Source organism: Lutjanus erythropterus, chromosome 11, assembly GCF_056507025.1.
Source record: "Lutjanus erythropterus isolate fLutEry1 chromosome 11, fLutEry1.hap2, whole genome shotgun sequence".
Taxonomy (NCBI): domain Eukaryota; kingdom Metazoa; phylum Chordata; class Actinopteri; order Lutjaniformes; family Lutjanidae; genus Lutjanus; species Lutjanus erythropterus.
This window is the reverse complement of record NC_139327.1, coordinates 1,606,979-1,628,840: the sequence shown is the minus strand read 5'-3', so window position 1 is coordinate 1,628,840 and position 21,862 is coordinate 1,606,979. Positions and strand designations below refer to the sequence as shown.

At 39.4% G+C, this 21,862-nt stretch overlaps 1 protein-coding gene across 1 annotated transcript in view; it reads left to right on the top strand.

Moving 5' to 3' along the window:
• Nucleotides 1-5,074: 5,074 nt before the first annotated feature.
• LOC146318500 (kin of IRRE-like protein 3) overlaps nt 5,075-21,862 on the top strand; it is a 462,133-nt gene continuing 445,345 nt past the window's right edge. Inside the window, exon 1 of the mRNA XM_084730401.1 lies at nt 5,075-5,400. Within this exon, the coding sequence (XP_084586527.1) occupies nt 5,352-5,400 (49 nt within the window). The 5' untranslated portion in view covers nt 5,075-5,351. The remainder of the gene's footprint in view (nt 5,401-21,862) is intronic.

Genomic DNA, 21,862 nt, shown 5'->3' with positions numbered 1-21,862 from the left:
ACGAGTGTGTGTGCTTCAGTCAAACACAACGGTGCTATGTTGTGCAAATGGACCTACGGCCCCACAGACTCTTTAACTAGGTTTCAGCTAGTCTAAGGTGCAAGTGATTTTGACTACAAAGTGCCAAAACTAACAACTACACCAGTATAAGATAGCAAATCTACCTGCGCCACTGGCACATCCGCTTTGCACTGGGTGTAAGATAGAGCTCATAGTCCCACTCTCCCCTTCCAAGCATGTAGGAGAACTTACAGGTACCACAGAACTCACACAAAATGTGAAAAGTCATATCTAGCATGATTTGGTAATGGGGTAATGGGGAAAAAAAAATATTATTTTCAGGTGATTATACACTAATGACAACATGCTCATGAAAATTAAATTTCACATCTGCTGCATTCTGTTATTAAAATCCTAATAGATCATACACACTGGACCTTCAGATTTAAAATAGCGTTTCCTCACTGTTGTTGTTGTAGGCTAGTGCACCATAGGAAAAAAGCAGGAAGTGTTGTGTTGTTGTTATGATCGTCCCTGAAATCTGTTGGAGCTGCTGCTCTCTTATGTTATTAAAAATCCTTAAAAATCATACCTGACCGTTATTCTTTTTGCACTTAAAACACTACACTCACCTATTTATGAGTTTAAGTCAAATTTAATTCAGATACTATTTACTATTACTGTTTACTGAGCCTTAATCTGTCGATAGCTTGAACTTGGCCCCTCCTCTGAAATATTGCTGGGACACTCCCGCTCTCAGCCTCACACCCAGTGCACACCCACCAGCATGAACATCCATCATTTTTTCATCCATCATCCAGAAAAAGAGAATGAGAAAGGTAAATAGTGGTTGCTTGTTTAGTTAGTAAGCCACATACAAACGTAAGTCCAGCACTAGATGTTATTTGTATGTTCATTCATTTGCAAGATACAGTTAGCTGGGTAATGTTATGAGACACTGATCTAGCCTGCCAATCCGAATACCAACATTTACCTCCGTTTCCAGTGATGATAGTTGGACATTAAATTGCCATTTTAATGATGAATGAATTTTGAGTACAGGAGGGGCTGTGAGTTGGTGGGCGGGGGTTAACCACTACAGGGTTCCATTTAGAGAGCAGTCATCAGTTGGATTTCAGCTCTTTACTGCAGTCATTCCCAAGCACTGGTTCGTGACCTACAGGTGGGTCATAGGACCTTTCATTTGGTTCGCCAAATAAATAAAAGATTATGGAAGAAATTCTGCAAATTTAAGATTTCTATCTGCAGTTCACTTTTAAAATGTGTTTAAAATGTCTGTATTATGTATAAGTATGTACTTATTTTATCTTGTGTGAAGTAGGCTAAAAATGTCCTATATTGGTTTCTTGATGAGAGGGAATAAAAACAGTTAGATGGCCCTTTAACACTAGAGCTGTAATGATTATTCAATTATTAATCGAGTATTAAATTAATTGCCAACTATTTTAACAACTGACTAATCGGTTTGAGTAAATTTTTAAGAAAAAAAATTGAATTCTCTGATTTCAGCTTCTTAAATGAGAATATTTTAAGGTTTCTTTACTCCTCTCTGATAGTAAACTGAATATCTTTAAGTTGTGGACAAAACAAAAGACATTTGAGGACTTCATCTTGCATTTTGTCAACATTTTATGACATTTTATGGACCAGACAACGAATAAATTAGTGGCCATATTATTTCCAGATTGATCACTAGTTGAAAAATAGGTCCAAACACACATGTAGCAGCAGATGATGGAAGGGGAAACACTTAATGCAATTTGTGTGCAGAGAGAGGCAGGCAATGATCAAAAAGGGGGCATGGCAGTGGGAGTGTCCTGTAACACCAAAGTGCATAATCTTTAAATAGATTCATGTTACATGACCAAACTACTGAGGTAGACTCTTGAGGAAGGCATCACTGCATTTAGCAGAGTTCTATTTCAATAGTGACTTATACCCCACCCCTTGCCTTTAGCCATGCCTTTTTCCTAACTCACAAACCATTTATTGTAGACTCTTGTGGAAGTCATCACTGGACTAAGCAGAGTTCATTTTTCATTGGTGACAGCATGTATGTACATATACCTCAGTAGCTGGTCACAGCTATTGCAAATCCATGCCTGTTTAAATCATTTTGACCATTGAAATAAAAAAAAAAAGAAATAATGCACAACTGAATATTGATTGTTGGTTGCTTAACCTGAATGATCTGTACCCCACATCAGTGCAACAAGTAAACAACAACAACAACAATAATAAACTAATATGTTCATAGGAATATATGATTTGGTTCCAGTGGTTCCATATAATGTCTTGTAAATAGGTGACTGACGTTTATCCTCCTGTTAAGGCGTGAGACAGCTGATGCAGACTTTTAACACTTTTTTTTTCATTGTTCTTTGAGAATGTATTGATGAAATTCCTTTGCTGTATAAAGAAAAGACATGCAATCAAATTGTTGTTAAATGGAGATAGCACAACTGCACCTCTGAATTATAAATGGTGGACCACAGTGGAAGAAAAGATCATTAGAGTGGCTTAGTCACTATTTTTTACAGTCTAAATGGTAAATTTATTGAGTTTTAAGTACCTTGTAATCATATTATTATTATATTATTTGCCCATACACATAAAACTGAGGGTATAAAAAGTTGGCCATTTTTACTGCATTCAAATTATAACACTGTTATATATTAAATATGTCAAACTGCAATTGTCAGAGAACTACAGCACAATTCAGCATAACTTCTACTGTACAGGTCCAATGTCTTTTGGCTAAAAGAAAGTAGAGACTTCATAAATCAGTCTTAATGTAAATTCCACTCTGGGGTAGGAGTGTTTTTAGTCCCTGGTTTTTACTTTAATTGGAGCATATTGTGACATTTGACAAATATGGTGCCCTTTATATTTTTAATAACTAATAACATGTAACTGAAGCCACAATCTTTTCCTGAACCTGAACCAAAGTGTTTTGTTTCTCTAACCTAACCCCTTTCCCCCTCCCCACTACTTTTGTGTGGCATAAGAACTAAGTAATTCCCTCACTTAAAAGACGCTCACGCTGCCTTTGAGCATAATCCAGACAGCAATTAAGTTTCTTGTAATTACATATTTGGCAAAACAAATTAGCAGAAATATGGAGACAGGGTAATTTGGCTTCAGTGCAGGTCTGGCAAAAACCTTCAGATAGCACTGCGGCTGTTCAGCAGACACATCCATCTCATGGCTTCGAAGGTGAGGAAATAAAACCACCATATGACATGGCTCCACTCTGACATGTCTACCCTGTGGAGTGTGTCAGAGTTGATTTGAAGATTTTACTGATCAGCTTTGAGACATGGGTTGGTCTGGCATCAAGCTGTTCCATACAGCTTTTACCATTATGTACTAGGGTTTAATTCCAGAAAACAGGATTCCTGGGAATACACCTCCAAATCACTTCCTGTTTCTCAGAAAATATAAAACAGGTAACCGAGAAAAACATTTTTTAAAATATTCACAACATGTGGGAATATGTTTAGAAACTATGTAGGCCTAGTTTACTTTCTTACAACATATTTAACAACTGTGTGTGCACTGGGGGAGCACACTGAGCGCTTTAAATAATTGATTAACAAGCACAAGGTGCCATGAATTCAAACACTTCAGACTGTTAATGGAGTTGGTACAGTAACCTGTATTGTCATGAATTAGACTAACGTAACACAATGTCTGCCACCAGCTTTATGTGGAAATACTTCAGGAGATTGAACCCTGGATTAATACTTAATCCAAAACACTTTCCTGGTCCAATACTGACAGAGATGGCAGCATATGATGGGTTTACCTTGTTACAGTCGGCTGTGGCTAAATGCACCTGTCATTGACGAAAGACAGCCACAATCTCCCAAATAATTCATCCAAACTCTCACACCAAGGGAGTGGGAGCTTTTTTATAGGTTTGCTTTTTAACTTTGAGTGATAACTAACTTTATTATGCTGACCATATCTGACATTGTGGTGTTCATGGTGTAAGCCCCTCTGTGCAAACTGTCTCAGCTTAATAAAAAAATCAGTTTTCAAGCACATAAAAACAACTATTAAAAACCCCTAAAATGCCTCCATACTGTTTATCTGGTATAATCCGAGTGTCTGAAAGCCCCAACATGCTGTTCGCACGCCGTCACACCACAGTTCAGACAGTTCAGACAGTGTGCAGTGAAGATTCAGGCTAAAAACATGGTGTAAATGACGTATTTCAAGTCAGCTTGGCATGCCGGCGCTTTAGGAGACTTGGATTACACCAGACGAGCAGTATGGAGGCATTTTATATATATATATTTTTTCCTCTTATTTTTTAAGTTTGAAAACTGGTCACCATTCACTTCCATTGTTTAGGAGATTCTGCAACACTGTTTTCCTGTGAAACTCCAGCAGTGTTTTGTGGACTTAAAAAATAAACCCGTCCTTCAATTTGCATGAGGATGAGGAGATAATGACTGAGTTTTCATTTTGGGGTGAATTATCCCTTTAATTTTCTATGGATTCCTTGGATAATGTGTTTCTTTTCCCAAGATTGCAAATGTCCAAAAATAAACAATCAAAATATTAATCCATGTGAATGATTGTAACCTTGAGCAGCTGTCTACTGGCTTTTCCTAAGTCAATATAAAAAGAACACATACAGAACACAGAAAATTGTATTGTCTCTGTGAAACAATATGTTTTGTTGCCCAAAGAAAAAAAACAATCAGAAATGACAAATCTGCATGCCTTAAAAGATTGGTATCATTTCATTTTATCTTGATGTACAATGTATTTCTTTATCTGATATTGCTCTTTGCCTTCACTGAATTTCCATTCTCAGTGTCAACAAATACAATAAATATTTTATTGTCCATTTGTACAAAGTGCTGAACATTATGTTACTGTCCCATTAAATGATAATGCATGGTGGATCATCAAGGAGATTCTTTGCCTTGGTCTAGACTGTTGATGGCAGAAAGGCAGATGAGCAGGCGGAGAGAGGGAGGAGCCAGCCTCTTAAGCACTTTCCTCACTGACTGTACCGTAGAGAGAGATGCAGGGAGAAGAGAGGGGGCAGTGAACAAGAGAGCAGAGTGAGAGCGAGCAGGCATGGGAGCCAGAGTAGTAAAGCGAGGCTGATGCAGAGTGCACGGCGAGGAGGAGAGCAGGGAGAGAGAGACACTCAGCAGTGAAGACGCGAGACAAATTCAGGGAGAGAAAGGAGAAACAGGAGCAGTGGGAGGCATCTACAGTCTCTCAACTCCAGATACTCAACTGTTAATTCTGCCTCCACATCAGCATCATCTCACAACAACAAGACATCTGTACACTCATCTACAACAATGATTTCCTGGCTGCTGCTTCTTCTTTTCTGCTGCTTTGCTGGCATGGGTGAGTGAACAAGGTTTTTTTCCTTTCTCTCTTTCCCCTTGTCACTGTCTGCAAGTTTGGATGCAGTTTGAAGCCGTTCTGTGCAACCAGCAAGCCATTTTCCAACTCCCTTTCCCATGGGGCATGTTATATCAGCTAAGCTGCAGGTGAACTGGTTATCGGTGCTCTTTATTTTATTTATTTTTTGTTTGTTTGTTTGTTTAATTTCGTTTTTGCACCCCATTCTGCAAAATGATATATTTTTTTGACAGATTCTGTTGCGTCTCCTTTTCTGAAGTGATATCTCAGTTTGTGCTTCAGTGGGAAAGCTTTGGATCATTTATCAACATGAGCACAGGAAGGTAGAAAGAGTATAACACACAGAAGCACAGAGATGCATTATCTGCTTCACAGCAATTGCGAGAGTTGGGTTCATGAATGCAACTAAAAATATATCTTTTTCCAAGTCCTTGATACTGTGTGTAATTGCTGTACATTCTACAGTGTGTGTCTCAGGTTATGTGCATACTAGACAATCTGGATGGTCTGGTTCTTTAAATCAGCTTGTTTTTTGCATGAAAGAGCCAGTATTTGAACAGACTGTATGTTTGTTCAAGTCAAACTTTTCTTTTATCCTGTCTGAGCATTCGTCGCTGATGCAATAAATAGTGAAATAAAAGAGTAAATTAAGTGACAGTTGAAAAGTGCTGATTGGAAGAGCTTTAAAAGCTCTGACTGCTCTTATTGATTGCTGCTGCCCCTCTCCTGTGGCTAGTGATGACTTCACATTTGCCACAGCTGAAGTCTAGTCACTGAATCTGAAATGACTGGATTCATGCTGCCATGTGCGTTTACACTTAATAAATGTAACAGAAATATTTGGTGACAACTGAAATAATTGTTTCTCTAGATGGCTGTTTAGAAATCAGAGGAGTGAAAATATCCCTGAATCCTCGTTTGATTTATTTTTGTCTCCTCCGGACTTCTCACCAGGCCTGTACAACTGCATAGAAAAACAGTCAGACACATAACAATCTTTTCAGCTTCCTCAGCAACACAATCTTTGTACAGAAATGCTGTGATATCAGGCAAAAACTTTATAATGCCAATATGCTCCATTAATAAAGCATTATGCTGTTCATATCATTCTGGGATTCAGTGGAACTCACCTGTTGTGCCGCTGACTTCTTGTTTTAAGTTGCTTGCTCGTCAGCAGTACCAGCACAAAATAGATATTTTCCAAATTTTGTTGCTCAACTCAGTGTTGAGGTTGAACGTTCAAAGTCAACTGTGCATGTCTTGTGTTAGAAAACCTACCTAGTCTTCCTGAATCCACACACACACACATGCACACAGTAAGCTGTGGCCCACCAACACTAATTTGATTCTGACACTGGTAATAAAGCCTTTAATATGGCTCTCAGTAGCTCTCTTTCAGGCACCGTACATCAACTCTCAAGAGGACAGCAGCTTTATTGCCTGGTTTTATGAGTATATGAGTGTGTGCTGGTGTCAGAGTGAACTGAGTCGACCCCGCTTTTACCCCCTTTTTCTAAAGTGTAAGTCTGACAGGAGGCATTTGCCACAGTTTCCAAGTGATTGCTTCATTTGCAGAACCAATTTTTTTTTTACATATACAAGAGGTGAACAATGACAGAAAAGATATGCCAGTAAGACATATTGCTTCACACCACTCAGACAGTGCAACATAGAGCAAAGACTACTGACGGCAAACAGCAGGGGTATAAGTTACACTGGGTAAATAGTAATAGAATTAGTGTGTGGGAATTGAGGAAAGCAGAGAAGAAGAAGAGGAGGAGACTGAAGAACTATAAAAGCAAACATGAGAGAGATTTTGGGGGTGAGGATAAGTTGTAGCGGAGTAGACTTTAGAGAGATGTCTCAGTCTACCTGCACAGCCACAGAGTCCAAAGATGATTCCAGCAGAGAGGGGCAGCAGAGGCTGATCAGGTCTATTGATCGCTGTTGTAGAGAATTCAAGTGAGGGTGTCCCTACTGTAGGCCGCAAAAATGTATGTGTGTCTCAACACTGGAAAATGAAGTGGTGGGTAGTTAGAACAAAAGAGAAAAGTCAAATAACTGATGACATATTCTATAGCAATATAGCAACATAACAATAATAAAACATACAATTAAGTTAGACTAATATTAACAATAAACATAGCATCCATGTAAATAAATAAACAAATAAATAAGTAAAACAAAAAGAAAAACTAAACCAAGACAAAAATAGAAACAAAGCAGGTTTGGTATTATTGGCATTATGACCATTAGCACTATACAGTGGCAGTAGTAGGAATAACAATAATAGTCATCATCATACTCATTACAATATGTTTCATTTTCAAATTGAAGTATGTTGAGATGTGGAGCTGTGTTAAAACATCCATTAATCAATTCAAATAGATTTTCCTGTGCCTGGTCCAATATCAATTCATAAAAAAACCAAACAAATCAATATTTAAATATCTTTCTTTTCTACCGCAGATGTGTGGTACAGCGTGCAATTTTAATCTTGTTAGTCTCACATGACCAGCCTTTCTTGTAGCGTAAAATTGTGGCGTGAAATTTCACTAATTTTAATGTGTTGGTCAGGTCATGTTTAATAAAAAGTACACGATTAACTACTTTACTAATGTATAAGGGCAGAGGGTTCCTACGGCTTTAGTACTCTGAAAATCTCTTATCTCTCGTATATCCAAGTAGAATTTTTATTGTAACAGAAATATCCCCAACCAGATTGATACTGAATTGAATTGTGAATCGAATTGATCAATTTGGGAAATCTGAATCAATACCTAGTCCTACTGAGAAGAAAAAAGAATGATACCCCAAAGAAATAAAGTGAAACAGATGAAAGCAGGCCAGAGAAGAACAATATTGTTTTCTCATGAGGGCTGACATTTCAGTTGGAGGTGATGTGCAAGTTGTTATAACTGATATTGATCCAGAAGCGACGTCATTACCATTTTGAGAGCGGAGTAGCACTAGTGGCACTTGTTTAAACCTTTTTCTACCTTTGAGAAGGACTAAAATGTGGACCATTTCTGGTCACAGTGATGTTTTCCACGGATACGTATTCTAAAAGGAGTTTGGTCCAATCATTAATATTCACTGAGGATTTTGATTTCCAGTTCTTGGCAACAGTTGGAGAAATGAGCAAGCTTTTTTGGTCCTGGTTTGAAAAGTTGATTTGTGGAACGTCTCCGAGCAGACAGAGCTGTGGGGATGGTGAGATTCTGCAGTCCAAGATGGAAGAGAGGTTTTGTATCTGCAGTGCCTATTGTGCCTTGTGAGCAATGTCTGTGTTTATTAGTCTCATTTTGTACATTTTATCTAGTAATATGTGTCCTGAGAATATCAGCTAGTTGCTGAAACAGTTTGTTTTTATTTTTGAATTTGATAATTAAAAAAAAATCATAAAGTTGAGATTGAGTCGAAAGTATTTTGCTTAAACTTCTTTTTTTGATGATTATGGTTTTGATAATGGATTGAAGTTATATGTATTTCAGAAACTGGTGTGCTCTCACTCTTTACCTCTGAATAAGATCTTTGAAGTCTTGAAAGTTATTATTGTGGAAAAGATGGTGAAGGCGTGTGATACCTAGGAGCAATGTTTTACAGCTCTGTATACTTTTAGGTGCACCACACAAAAGACTGAAAAATTGAGTTGCTCATCTTCAGGCTAATCTGCAGTGTTTGGGAATATACAGGTGAAATAAAAGAGCCTCAGAGTTCATAGGATTCTCTAATTAGAGAAGCAGCACATTATGTATGATCCAGTCCTCTGGGGTTTTGGAGCTGTAATCCACAGGAGGCTTGGGGTTAGGATCAGAATCACACGGGGGCAGAGTATCCTCCTGCAGCTGTCAAAACTTAGGAAAACCTGGAGTCCCATTAATAACCTGTACACACTGTGCTAGGTCCCCACGCTCAGCAAAACTGGTTATCATGTAGCGTTTAAAGAGATTGCAAATAAGCAACCTCTTCATGCATGCAGATGAGACTAGGCCAACACATGCGTATACATACAAACTGCTGTCACTTTGCCTTTTGACCAAAAATCAAGTGATGATTTGCATTCTTGCGGACGGAATCAGAGTGCAAGGACATCAAGCTTGAACCAAAAGAGGAGGAGATGGGAGAAAGTAAGGAGACAAAGAATCTCTGCTGCCATCTGACTCTCCTTCTGGAGATGGCAGGCTTCCTCTTGTGTTCTCACTGTCCTAGGCTGGCTTTGGCACCAAAAGTTTGGCTCCAAACGTGGGAGAGAGGAATACTGTGAAAGAGACAGAAGACTACTGACTGACACTTGAAAATGGACATGTCACTGTGGATAAAGTTGAGAATGAAAGTCACAGCAGTGATTTGGTGGTTAGATTTACATTGGAATGCTTGTGTATCTTAAAGGCACAAATGGCATCCTCTTGTCCTGATGGTAGAGAGATTTTTTTTGAAAGATCAAAGGATTTTATTACCCATGATTCATGTAGCATAATGACACTAACAATGTGTTCTAATCGTGTTGAACAGGTTGTAAATAATTGCATTAATGCATCTGTGATGTCCGAGTTAGCAGCCACACATTCTGACTTGGGAATGTCCTTAAATGGTTAAAAGCTTTTAAAGCTTAGACAGTAAGACAGTATGGGACTATCATCAGAGTGAGCAAGAAAATGACGACTGCATTAAAGGACAGAGAATTTCATTTTTTTGCTCCTGAGCTCAGTATTCAAATTGTGGTCTTTACGTATCTTTGCAATTGTCAAGGGCAACTTTATTTTTTCTAGCTGACTGAAAGAGGAGAACAAATGTTAATCTTAAAAGGGAAATCTGTAATATGTTTAATGTAACATAGGGCTGCGCGGTATACACGGTATGACGGTAGAAACGATATAAATTTGGCCACGGTAGAGATTTGTGCTCTGCCGTCATACCGTCGATGAAAATGGCCACAAGCACAGTAATGGCAGAGAAGGAGGGGCTGGTAAAAAAAAAAAAAAAACGGTGCTACATCCGTGATTTGGACGTGGTTCGGGTTTAAAAAGTCAGACGTTGGGCAGAAAAATTTTAACTGGCGCAACTTTTCTAGTCTTTCCGCCGCTTGTTTAGCTGATCAGGAAACACACAGACCAACTGCAGAGAAGCTGCGTGTGGAGGAGACTGTTGTTAATGACAGTTTATTACAACAGAAACTAACGTGATGGTTAATGACATCGACACTAACCAGATGCACTTATAAAATTAAACAACTGTATAAGGAGGCCTATACGTAAAACAGGAGAGTCTGTGTTTCTCTGTGAGAAACTTTCAGACCTTCTCACAGCAGAGTGAACAGGTGAGGGAGAAGAGGAGGACAGACTGATCACTAATCAATCACTGATACCGTCGTACTCTCAGACTGATTAAAAAAATAAAAAATGCCAAAATTGGTGACAAACCAAACCTGGATGTCCACACAAATAAAGTCTTTGTGTGAAACACTGCAGAGTTTAACATTGTGCTGTTTACAGACAGTCTGCTGTCTGTAGTTTGACAGAGAGACAGAGAGGGTCGTGTCTAGAAGGAACCCTAGACCCGCAAAAGATCGCGCGAGTTTGATTATTTTAGTAGAAATAACAGAAACATATCTTGCGAGAGTTGTGCAAATAAAGAGTTACCTTCTAGACACGACCGAAAAAGGTGCGCAGCTCCAAAAATAGAAAATCATGTCGTGGTGTCGATGTTTTTAATGTGGCGGGCCGCCATAAATAAAACATTATTCACTGATCCACAGAGAGTCACTGAAACACTGATCACTGACCTGCTGTGATGGAAAAAATACTCACATTCTTACTTAGGTTTTTTTTTTTTTTTACAGATTTTTACAGGATTACAGAACCTTTTCACTGTTTTTGCCATTTGTCTTATAGAGAATCTCTCTTACTTGAAGTACTGTTTACAATATCCACTTTATTTTTGTAAGAATTTTTGTACTTCTGAGGCACTATCCTTACTTCTGTTGTTCTTCTGCACAATAAATGCTCAAAAAAAATTACATTATATTTTTGCTTTTGTTGTTGTTGTTGTTGTTTTTTAATCAATTTAGTTTTGAAGTATGCCTTTAATATAATTCCTAATGAAGGCAAAATCTGTCTTCATATGAAAACCTCAGGGCAAATATGAATGGATAAACCCCATGGACCTGCTTTCACTGGTTGGCTGTCAATTCAATGATATTAACGAAATGTTTGCATATTAATCATGATAAATCATGGTGTAAAAACTGCATATTCATACCTACTTTATCTGATCTTGTTTTTCATGTTGAGTACCTCCTTGTTTCTTTGATTACTGTGAGGAAATAAGTAAAATCTAAGTGAGTTCCACAAACCCTGATAGTTTTTCCTGATCCTTTATTACAGATGAGCGTGTTTTAGTATGGCACCAGGTTATTGTAAACACTATTTGTTCCCAGTGTGTAGTGGTTGATGAGAAATTAAATGCTCATCAGCTTTTCACTTGATTATATGATGAGCAATCAGTGCTGAGCTAGCTACCAGGACATCAACCTGAGTCTGAACTTTCCCTTCAGCACATGTTCCTCCTGTGTGTGTCTTAAATGGTTGTTGTTGTGAATCGACGACAAGATTCATTCAGGGATCTGCAGGACTTGACCTCCAGATAACACTGCTGTCAGTCAGGTGAACACACCATGACACAACACTTACCCACCCGTGGTAGAAGAAGACAGGGGTTTCCTCAGGGGGCATGACCAGCACGTCAAGTCATCTTTTGAACACAGGGAAACCATATTGACTTTCCCAGTGGAGCGTGATTGTGCTTGTTTATGCCTCATCCTTCTTTAAGGACCCTCTCTCACACACACACATACATCTTTCATTAAGTTGTTCACCTTAGCTTTTTTGTGATAACACTTTTACCACACACTGCAGTGTACAGTTCATGGCTGACACTAATATCAAAACCTGTGAAATTAAGCTACTGAGAGCTTATATTCACATGTCCAAAATGTATGAAGAGGTTTTCTGTAGAATTTATTCTTTTCAAGATATAAAAGCTCCTGAATCCCCCATCATAGCCTGGCACTTAAAGTCCAATAACACTGACTTTCTGTTAAAGGGCCAGTGTGTAAGATTTGGGTGGATCTTTTGGCAGAATAAGGCAGAAATTGAATATAATATTCATAAGTATGTTTTCATTAGTGTATAATGTGTTTTGTTATTGTAGGCGAGGGGTGCTGAGTGTATTGGTGGTATGGAATTATGACATAAGGGAAGAATAGAGAATATGCCAGACAACACCACCTGGGGAATTTCACCCCAGGAAATACTTAAAGCACCGTGAATATTGTGTATAGGGTAGATGTAAGGCACACAGGTTCGTTACTGATAAACAGGCTGAGACGTACCCAATTAAAACAGAAACTTTGATTGATAAACAAAATAATCAAAACAATAGCAGGGGCTGGAGCTGCTGAAAAAGAAAATGATTATTAATAAACAAGCGATGACAAAAATAACTAGATAAAATTACTTTATTACAAAAGAGGTTAAAAGAGGCCTGTGTGAACAATACAATTGTTAAAAACTCAGCCCAACCTAAGCAAAACTAACGAAACTAAGAAAACTAAGCCACTTGGGAGAGGCAGACTACTCATGAGTGTCCAGGGGTGCTACCACTCTTCACTGCAAGTGGGCACAGCAAACAACACAGCAATCCTCAAACAGAAAAATGGTGCAGTCTATGGTGTCCCAGTACAACTACTCACACACAAACGTGAAGGAACCTCACCACGGGTGCCTAGCCTCTCACCAATATGGCTCTCTGCTCCTGAAGTAAAGAAAACTCAAAGAAAATAATTAAGAAAACAACAAACAAATATGTACCCCAGAGAGGTGTACTACGAAGCAAGATTAATGGGTTAGTGAGCTATGTTGAGTCTAAATCCAGGATGTTCAGTGTCACGAAGGTGGCTCTCTTTTAACCTGGCTAGATCACCATGGTAACTTATACTAAACTCATAGCCTGGTCGGGAGCAGGTTATGTTCAGAGTTTATGATTAAATCGTCTGTAAAACGTGCTGTTCTTTAACTAATTATTGTCCTAACAAGGTTGTTTATGAGCAATATAGCTTTTAAACTGAGGGAGGACGTTAACAATGAAAAATTGCTGAGCTGTATGTTCGTAATATCACCGAACAAATCCATATAATGTAAAAATGTAACAGCAGCACAAATGGTATACATTGCACTGTCATGATGGTAACCTCTGTTTGGTGATGCAGAGTCATTTTCCCCGTTTGCTCCAGATCATATTAACACTTTAAATTGACATGGTATATAATCCACACAGTAAAATAATGATGAAGAAACTACAGACACTTTGAATACTTTTTACTGTTATCTGTTTTGTCTTGGTGATATTGCAGCTCAGATCACTGATTAGAAAATTCATCATCATTTATCACGGACAATCTTAAATCAGTTACACTCATTTTACGTTGGTTTGGTCAAAAACTTCAATGATTTCCACGTCTCTGTCATCAAAGGACAGTGTCAGACAGACTTCCTCATGTTTAAATCTGCTGTATGGAGTTTTATTGTTTAATGTGCAGTTTTCATGTTAGAATAAACCGCAGCATTAAGACCACATTTAGTCCATCAGTAATTTTCTGACATCATTCTTCTTCTCCTGCTTTATTTGCAGCAACAATGTTGCTTTTTGCCATAATGTAATTTCAATCAGGAGAGACTAAGAGTAAAAGGGAAATGGTTTATTGGCACATGCATGACATATATGAAACATGAACAGTCTTTGGCGGTTAGACCCCATTGAGGTGAAACAATATGTATATACTATAAATATATATGAATGGGGGTGATGAAGCTGTAGAGAAGAGAACCCCCCGGGGTCTAGACACTGGTGGTGGTGGTGAAGAGGTGCGAAGCAGAGACTGGTGAGGTGAAGTGGCTCTGGACTCCTGCTGCCTGGACTTGAAGATTGGAGGAGAGGGCGTCGGGGAGGATCGAGGTGAACACCGTGTGGCTGTAGACTCCTGCTTCCTGGACCTGAAGACTGGAGGAGAGGGCTTCAGGGAGGATCGAGGTGAACATCTTGTGGCTACCTGGGTCCAATGACTGGAGGAGAGAGGGGTGGAGGAGGGTCGCGCGACTGACTGAATGACAACTGATGGAGCAAAAACAGAGGCGATTTAAAGTTTGGCAGCAGCAAATTGACTGGCTATCGCGACCGTGGCAAAATCTGATTGGATAGTAAAGACGAAGGTGAACGCCCACAAACAGCTGATTAGAGGGAATAGAAGGGGAGAGCTGGAGTAAAGGAAAGTTATGAATGAAGGCAGTGTAATAGAAGGTCTTCCTGATTGAACTTACGCTGAGCTTCATTTGTATGTTTTCCACAGCTCCTAATTTTAACAACCTCATGATTTTGACTTAAGTAAGTGGCTCGCGATCGCTTCATTTCATGCGGAAGAAGAGTCAAATGATGCTACAAACGCCCCTTTTATGTGAGCGCGCACAGAGTCTGAAGACGAAAGCCTGGATTAACAAAGTGAGTTGATAACCACCATCGTGATACTCGTTATCTCTGATTGCAGTTTTAGGCTTTGTCGATCCAGATCATGCAAAGAAAGCCTGGCTGTGTTGAGCTTGCTTTGTAGTACACCCCCCTGGTGTGAGCAAACATTCACAGCCACAGCAGGGACAGGGCATGAGGCAGGAAAAGAGGGAGAGGAAAGGCCCACAGGTGCCTTGTATTGCCTGGCTCTGATTAGGAGGTTGGAACAAAGGTAGAATCAGGCCCAGGCTGCATTCAACCTACTCACTGTTCTGCACTGCTGGAGGAGTCCCACCACATCATGTTAGAATGAGCCCCCTTATACTGTATCTACAGAGGGCGCCATGGAGGCTTGATTGATTTTGATTTGATTTGATTTGATTTAGCACATATTCAAAGAGACATAAACAAAAAAACATAATAATAAAACATAATAAGATTGTGCAAGGGAGACTAAAACCCTTCAAGGCTTATCATGGGTCTCCCCCAGTTTTAAATGAAAGCAAATGAAAATTCAATTACAATTACTGATTGCAATTTTGAGTCTTGATATTTAGGTTCAGAACCTTAAATCCTGTATTTATAGAATGAGTCTCACACAGATAGGTAATATGAAAAGAAAAAGGAAAATGAAACAAGTAGAAATAGAAGGAAAATAACAAATACACAAATATCTTAAAAACTGATGCCAGTTCTAGAATTTTCCAAAAAATGTTTTTCAGATGTTGACAGGGACTGACCTGGGAGCTTATTTAAATCATTCAACGATATAGGTCCTAAATATTTGACAGAAAACAGGCTGAGATGTGTTTTAACATGGGAAATGTAAAAGTGACTAAACTTTTTGGTTTTATATGAATGACAATCTGAATTTAAATGAAAATAATTCCTGAATCATATTTGAAGACTATTAATGTCAAATATTGATAAAAAATATTCAGCTTATGAAACAGTGGGGCAGAGGGTGTGCTGGAATTAGAAAATGTTGCAGCTCTAATGAATCATTTCTGAGGAAGAAAAAGTGGCTTAATGGATGACAAATATGTACTGGCCCATGCAATATTACAATAGGAAAGATATGGATGTATTAAGCTGTAATGTCAGAGAAGTCTCAGTATTAATCATAAGACCCACTTTACAGATGATTATAATGTTGTTTGAAATTTTTTTTTAGATGTAATCAATATGTTTCTTCCACATGAGTTTTTCATCTACTAGAACACCAAGTACTAATACTAGTACTAATACTACTACTTTTTGCATTATCTCTACAGTAACACTTGTTTTTAGCAGCAAAAATTATGAAGTTTTTTTTTTATGTTAAGAGACCATTTATTTGCCTTGAACCAATTTGCAACCAGACATCTCTGCATGAATTGACTTCATCAAGATTTCAAAGTTTTTATGGAACTGAAACACACTAGTGTCATCTGCAATTAAGATAATAACTACAGTTTTGGAAACAAATGCTAAATAATTTATATAAATAAGAAAAAGAAGGGGCCAAGGATTGACCCCTGTGGGACCCCACACAGGATGTTGGCTTTATGAGAGGAGCAGTTCTGGACTGATACATACTGTTTTCTGTTTCTTAGGAAATCACATAGCTACTTGAATACTGAACCTTAAAAAGCCATAAAAGCTTAATTTGGCAATTAGAATTTCATGATTTACTGTATCAAGGGATTTTGATAATATAGCCAAGAACTGCAATGTTGCACCATCATGTTTCTACAGTAGCACTGAATGGACAAACCAAACACAGGCTCTAGATACGCCCTTTTGCCTTTTTTGCAAGTTTCTCCTGCACCATTGGAATTTCTCTTGGTTGCATCTGGCATTTGTGATTACTGCCTGAAAAGCTGAGTCTGTCGAAGCCCAATGCCAACAAACCTGAATCTGACCCTCATTAGCATATTTCTGCCAGAACCTGACATTTTTCTTAACAAGCTTCCAAACAGTACCAAACAGTTAGAGTTTTCAGTGACAGGTTCAATACATGGGACAGGGAATCAGGACTGACAATGACTAAATTTGGGAGAGAAATTACAATGAGTACATAAATGTAGTACAGCCTGAACCCGACGTGAGCCCATGAAATATGTGAGGCCCGGCCCAACCCGAACCCATCAGGGTCCCATCGGGTTCGGGCACAGATCGCAAGCTCTAATTGTGGTGACATTGCTGTAGGTGCTTCACCATCTCTACTGAGTGACTACTTTTAGTTTGGTCTGGTTTGACCAGTAGCCAGAGGTGGGCAGTAGTGTACAAATACTTGGGTAGTGTACTTAAGTAGAGCTTTCAGGTATCTGTACTTTAGTTGAGAATTTACTTTTCGGACAACATTTTACTTTTATTCCTTACATTTTAATACAGATATCTGACTTTCTAGGCTTGTTACTTTAGTTTTCATCATTGATTATTTTTATTTTGCGCCTTCCCAACATCGAGACTGATTTCAACTGACAGTAACACATGAAAAATGATTTCTTGGTGTATCTATCAGTGCATATTACACACAAAAGTAATAAGCAGAAAATGACATAAACGTTGTAACAAGACGAAACAGACAGACAGAAAGACTTGAGCATGGAAAAAAGGTGAGGTTCAGTTGGCTTTGCACAGAAACAGGTGGTCAAAGTGTCCTTCAGAGTGTGACTTCTCACTTTTGTAGATCAAACACATTTCAGTAAAGAAATTAAGTCAGTTCTTCTACTTATACCAGGCTTTTTTTACACAAATATCTATAAATCTACTTGAGCGGAGAATGCGTTAACTTTTGCCACCTCTACTAGAAGCATAGATTGGCTGATGTTAAGGCCCCAACACATGATCAGTGGTAAAAACACTTTGCGCTGGCTGTCTCATTGTTTTCCTATGGAGAGAGTGGCAGCATTCACAAACATTTTTGCAACTTTTCATTTAAAACTAAGTTGGATATTCACAATAAAACACTGACTATTAAATAATTTATACATTTTCTCCAGAAGTACTCCAGATTACAGCCAGGCCTTCTTATATTATTAAATTAAGATTATGTATATGATATTACGTCTGTAGAAGGAACGTGATCTCGCAAGATTTCACAGGACACAATTTTGCGTAGTCGTGTAGAAGGAGATGTAAAGAAACCTGAGAATGACGTGGTACAAAATTTTGCTGCAGTAAAACTTTGCAGTGGGAAAAGCTGAAGTAGAAATGAAACGAGTCTGGATGAGAAAATGTTTGAGGAGACGCATCAACACAGGTTGTTTATTCTTCAGTCAGAACAGGAGGTGAGATTTTAACTGTCCCTCTGTGAACAGCAGTCTGCTGCTGGCTAACATTAGCCCGAAGAGCTACAAAGTTTACCCATTTGGCGACACCGTCAGCTGCCCTGTCTTGTAGTAGACTGTCTGTCCTCTCTTCCTCCTGATCTTGGAGTTTGTCGCTAACACTGACTTCATGCAAGCTTGTGTCTCATGTCTAAGTGTGTGCTGTGGTGATCTGCACTGTTGTGAGTGTGACATTACAGTCAGTTTGTCTGGATGATGTGATCATTGTGCAGAGCATGTGTGTGAATTTAAGTGGCACAGAATCAGGTATGTGACGCAGACCAGCTGGTCACTGGTCAGGGCCAGTCATGCTGAAAACCGGTCGACACCGGTCTCTGGCCGGTCAATCAGTGCATCCCTAATGTGAAGGCCCCTTTAGCTGTTAATGTAACTCTTTATTTTAGTGTGTCACACAAACATGTTGATGGTTTTATCACTAAAGTAAAACATCAGGTAAACAAAAAGCTTATATCACATCTCCTTCTGGTCCCTTTCCCCTCACTGTCAGTTACGATGCCTAGTGATGATGTCTTAAGAGTGGCTGACTCAAGAGAATCCTGAGAAATGTAGAAGTAATACCATTTGACATTGTAATGTAATTACAAAATGTATATTCGGGAAATGACACACCAATACTGTTAAAAAAAATTGACGTTATGATATCTGGTTTTAATAAAATCCAGTATCGGTGCACTGATGTATCAGTCCAGCCCTGCAGCACAGCCTGAACTTCCATCAAAATATTAATGGAAATCATTGCTCAGGGGTATTGTTGCAGTAAGATTCGTCAGGCTTTTCTTGCACCTTAAAAGCGACAAAATAACGAGATAGCAGAAATGTCATATTGAAGAGGGATTTCACAACTACGAAGCCACTCCCAAGTCCTATAGCATTTCTTATAGAAGCTCTTCCAGTGAATGTCTGAATGAAAATATTTCACATAATACTAAATACTAGCTAGTCTATAAATAGCTAAAGACAACAGACACTGACCCAGAGTATGTTTTACCTCTCGCTCTCAGCAGGATATTTTAAAGCCAACAGTGAGTCTTTTACATTGGTGGGGTGTGCTGCTCCCTGTAGAAGCACAGTTCTGCAATCCTTTAATGCTGCATTGTGCAGTGCTCATCTGCTTCATATTACTGATGGATTAATGACCTCAGAACATGTTAATGCACAGGAAGTTAGAGATGAGAGGCCTCAGGCTCCCAGAGCGTCACATCACAGCCACTAACCTCTCCACTAATACCAGCACAGGAGTCTATAATGACCAAATGCAGTCAGGTTGGTACCTGAAATCCTCCTGATCAACTGAAAATCAATGTATATTGATCAGTTTATTGATTTCCTTTAGGGGTCACTGTGATAGAGGGAGAGGCAGTCACATCCGCTCAGTCCCCTCTGTGGTGTGTTTGGCATTCTGAGCTGCAGCTAATGAGAAAGCCTCCTGTTAATGATTGATGTTGTATAGTTGGAGCTTATTCTGCACTGAAAGTGGGAAAGAAGCTGAAAGCAGAAGAAGAGAGACACATTTTAAGGCTGTCTAGGTGGAGGGCCTGCCAACCAATGACAGACTATAAGTGGGGAGGTGCTGCTTGTGTGCTTGAGCATCATTGTTTAGCCATGTGTGTGTGGGTGTGTGCTTGTGCAAGTCCACTTGTGGGTGATTGCAGAACATGCTGTATCTTCTATTTTTTATTTACTCGGATTTCAGATTTTGTCTGCTGCAATCATTTCATCATTCAGTGGCATAGCCAGAGCAGTGTGGGGCTAAATAATACAAACATCAACATATTTTTTCCTGTGATATTGCAGACATGAATCTTGTTCTTTGTCGCTGAGATCTATGGCCATGTTGCACTTTACGGTTCCATCGGCGTTTCCCAGCACTGCTCAGAGGCAGCAGGGTAAACAAACGGCTGCAGCTATTGACAGAGCTGTTAGGCTGTGCACAGGCCGGGCTGTTTTGTGTTGCAGGACGGCAGCACTTTGAATTACTGAGCTCCTGATTTGATATGGGAAGGCAGTGTTTGCCCGCATTTTCTAGGCACAGCACTATCTACCTGGACAGAGCTGCCTCTCTACATTGTTGATGTAGATATGTATAAGTTTTTATGCTATCTCTTTATTCAGAGCTCGACTCCCTCAGTCACTCTCACACAGTCACACAGATACGCTCTCTCTCTCACACACACACACATTCTCATAGTTAAGGGCTTCTTCACATGAACAATGGTGCAAAAGGGTTTTTGTTTGTGTTTGTGTGTGTGTGGACATGAGTGTGCGCGGTGCATGAGTGTGTGCAGAGAAGCATGTGTTTGTGTGCGGATCAGGCTCCACAACACCAATTACAACCCTATGCCTCACTTTCGCAATATAAATGTAAATCAGCCTTTTAACTTGTACACAAGAACTCCTGCGGGGGGTGGGGAGGGTGTTGGTAGACGGGGAGAGCGGCAACCAAGTATCTCACCTTCCAGATAATGATGTGTTTCCTTGCCATTACCATGCAGCCCATCACAAAGGTGTTGTGCTGCTTGAATATAGTAGTGCACCTCACGCTTCCCAGTGGACACTTGTTTGGGGCTTTTGTTGTTTATTCCAGTCTGGTTGCTGCATAAAATTGGCTCTCTCCCTGTTTGGCTGAGTGGATCAGCAGATAGCTAGTCAGTAAAGTAGCTCAGTCAGTACCTCAGTTTACTGACCAGCGTCTGCTTCCCAGAGTGCATCATGATGCTCTTGTCATTATTGCTTGGCATTTGTCTGTGATCTGATGCCCATGAGGCACAAACCCATCTGAGCGTGCTCCGTTTAATCTCGCCTCATTATTTTTCTACACGGTAAACTGGATGGGGTAGGGGTGGATGGGTTTGGGGTGGGGGAGGTGCCATCTTTTTAATGGGGAGCAGAAGCAATCACCACGGGAGCCTATAATAAATGTTCTCTGTATGCTTTCTTTGAACCCATCCACTTCAACCCTTTGCAGATCTGTAAAGCTGTGCTCAGCAAGGACCTTTCTAATAACGTCCCTTCTGATAAGGCCCGAGAAAGTTTGTGTGTGAAGTTTCCAGTCTTATATTGTGAAAGGTTTCAGACACACTCGGCTTTTTCAAAGTCAAACCTCCCTGGCTGGGTAAATAAGATTGATGGATGGCTGTGACATTCATCCCTCCTTTGAAAATGGTAACCAACACCTGCCTTAGTCTCTGGCAGCTTTATGAACAATATGTGACTCCTGTTGCACAACAGCTAATTAAATGGCGACACACACACAACACATTCCAGCTGATCCAGTCATCAGGAAAGATACATTTTCAAAAAGTTGATATTGCCTCCCTTGATTTGATGTTCAATGTTGAATTATAATCAAACTAAAGCCGTGGCAAACACCATTATTGTGATGCCAATCATTGCTTATTCTTTATTCACATAGCAGACATTTCATGCTTGGGGTGGGAAACCCTTTACTGAGACTGATGTAGATGCAAATAAATGCAGAAATCAGACAGCAGTCAAAAATGTATACCAAAGTGGTGTTTTGAAATAAATTAGCAGATGCTGGAGGCCAA